At 64.7% G+C, this 1,606-nt stretch overlaps 1 protein-coding gene across 1 annotated transcript in view; it reads right to left on the bottom strand.

Moving 5' to 3' along the window:
• The window catches only part of SAMD1 (sterile alpha motif domain containing 1), a 3,219-nt gene that overhangs the window by 909 nt on the left and 704 nt on the right, over positions 1-1,606 (bottom strand). The window contains exons 2-5 of the mRNA XM_055083101.1: positions 1,250-1,582; positions 536-830; positions 349-445; positions 139-250 (exon numbers count right to left, since the gene is read on the bottom strand). Coding sequence (XP_054939076.1) covers positions 139-250; positions 349-445; positions 536-830; positions 1,250-1,582 — 837 coding nt within the window. The remainder of the gene's footprint in view (positions 1-138; positions 251-348; positions 446-535; positions 831-1,249; positions 1,583-1,606) is intronic.

A 1,606-nucleotide genomic window follows, 5' to 3' on the forward strand; every position in this document is an offset into this window, starting at 1 on the left:
AAGAGAAAGAGAGAGAGAGAGAGAGAGAGAGAGAGAGAGAGAGAGAGAGAAAGAGAGGGAGGGAGTGAACAGGGTCAGAGCACACACCCCCACTAAGGCCCTGGAACGCTGGGGCTAAGTTGAGGGTCAGGAACTCACCTGCTCTTGGAAAGCTGTTGCCTGCTCGGGGAAGCCGGCCTCGGTGAAGTACTCTACCACATCTGTCACTGTCCACTCCACAGGATCAGCCGGCTTCTCCTTGCGCCCAGAACTGTGTTGGAACAAAGGGAACCAGTGAGCAGCGATGCTCCTCTGGTTCTGTTATACACACCTGGGCAGCACCCCTGTGTCTCAAACACCCCAACTTACGGACAGCCAAAGGGGGTCCCATCAGCCCCAGGTAGGGCTGGTTTTCCTGGGGGCAAAGGCACGGGGGATGGGGAGTCTGGCCCAGTGGCAGCAGAGGCTGGGAAATAAAAAGCATATGCCTGTGGTTTTGTCTTGGGGCTCGGTTCCTTCCCACCAGGCACCCTCCCCCACCCAGAGGGGTCCTTACCCGATCCCCCTTCCTTATTCATGGCGGCCATGGAGAACACCTGTCGGGTGCCACTGCCTGGTGCTGGCCCCCGCCCTTCATCCTGGCCCTGGTGGGGTCCACAGGGTGTCCACTCCTTGATCCTCTCCTTGGCACTCTGAGGGCCCCGCTCGCCATTAAGCTGCTGGTGCTGGGCACCTGCAGGACGGTCACCCTCGGGCACCTCGGAGCCCTCAGACACTTCGTCTTCATCATCTTCATCTTCATCATCTTCATCCTCCTCTTCCTTCTCAAGCACTCGCTCTTCGCCACCTCTCTGGTGCAAGGGAGAGAGGCACGCAAGGTTAGTAGCTGTTCTGGCCCTGGGCCCAATCCCTGGGATCCAGGACCAAGTGGTGTGCCTCACTACCACCTTTAGTATCAACACGGACTAACTTTTACACATTCACTCCATGCCAGGCTCTGTGTTAATAAAGCCCTCAGTAGCCAAACCTCACTAAACTCGCTCAACAACCCCAAGGAGTCGCTACTGTAATTAAGTCGCGTTTTACAGCGGAGGAAACTGAGGCTGGGGAAGATCAAGTCACTTGCCAAGGTCACCACCCGCTGAGCCCTCCGGGAAGAAGCGCAAAGCCCCGGCCGCCTGCGGCCCGGTTCCTCCCGGGATTCGCGCCCCGCTACCAACTTCGCCCGCACCTGCCCACCGCGCGGCGCCCCCCTCCGCGGCGCGCTCACCTTGCTCCGCGACGCGCGGGCGCTGGCAGCCGATGGTGCCCGCCCGGGCCTGTCCCCGCGGGGCAGCGCGAGCGCTCCGAGGCGGGTGCGCTCCAGGCGGCCCCGCGCCGCCGCCTCCTCTTCTAGCAGCCCTTGCACGCGGCCGCGGGTTAGGCGGCCACCGGCGCCGCCGCTGCCCCCGAGGTAGCGCACGACTTCCCGCAGGCTCACGGGCCGCGCCGGGCCGCCGGCCCGCGCCGCGCCCCCCTCCGGCGGCTGCTGTGGCTGCGGCGGCGGCGGCGGCTGCTGCTGCTGTGGCGGCGCCGGCGGCTGTGGCGGCGGCGGCAGCGGCGGCTCCCGGGCGGCGACGGCGGGCGG

Source organism: Physeter macrocephalus, unplaced genomic scaffold, assembly GCF_002837175.3.
Source record: "Physeter macrocephalus isolate SW-GA unplaced genomic scaffold, ASM283717v5 random_572, whole genome shotgun sequence".
NCBI lineage: Eukaryota > Metazoa > Chordata > Mammalia > Artiodactyla > Physeteridae > Physeter > Physeter macrocephalus.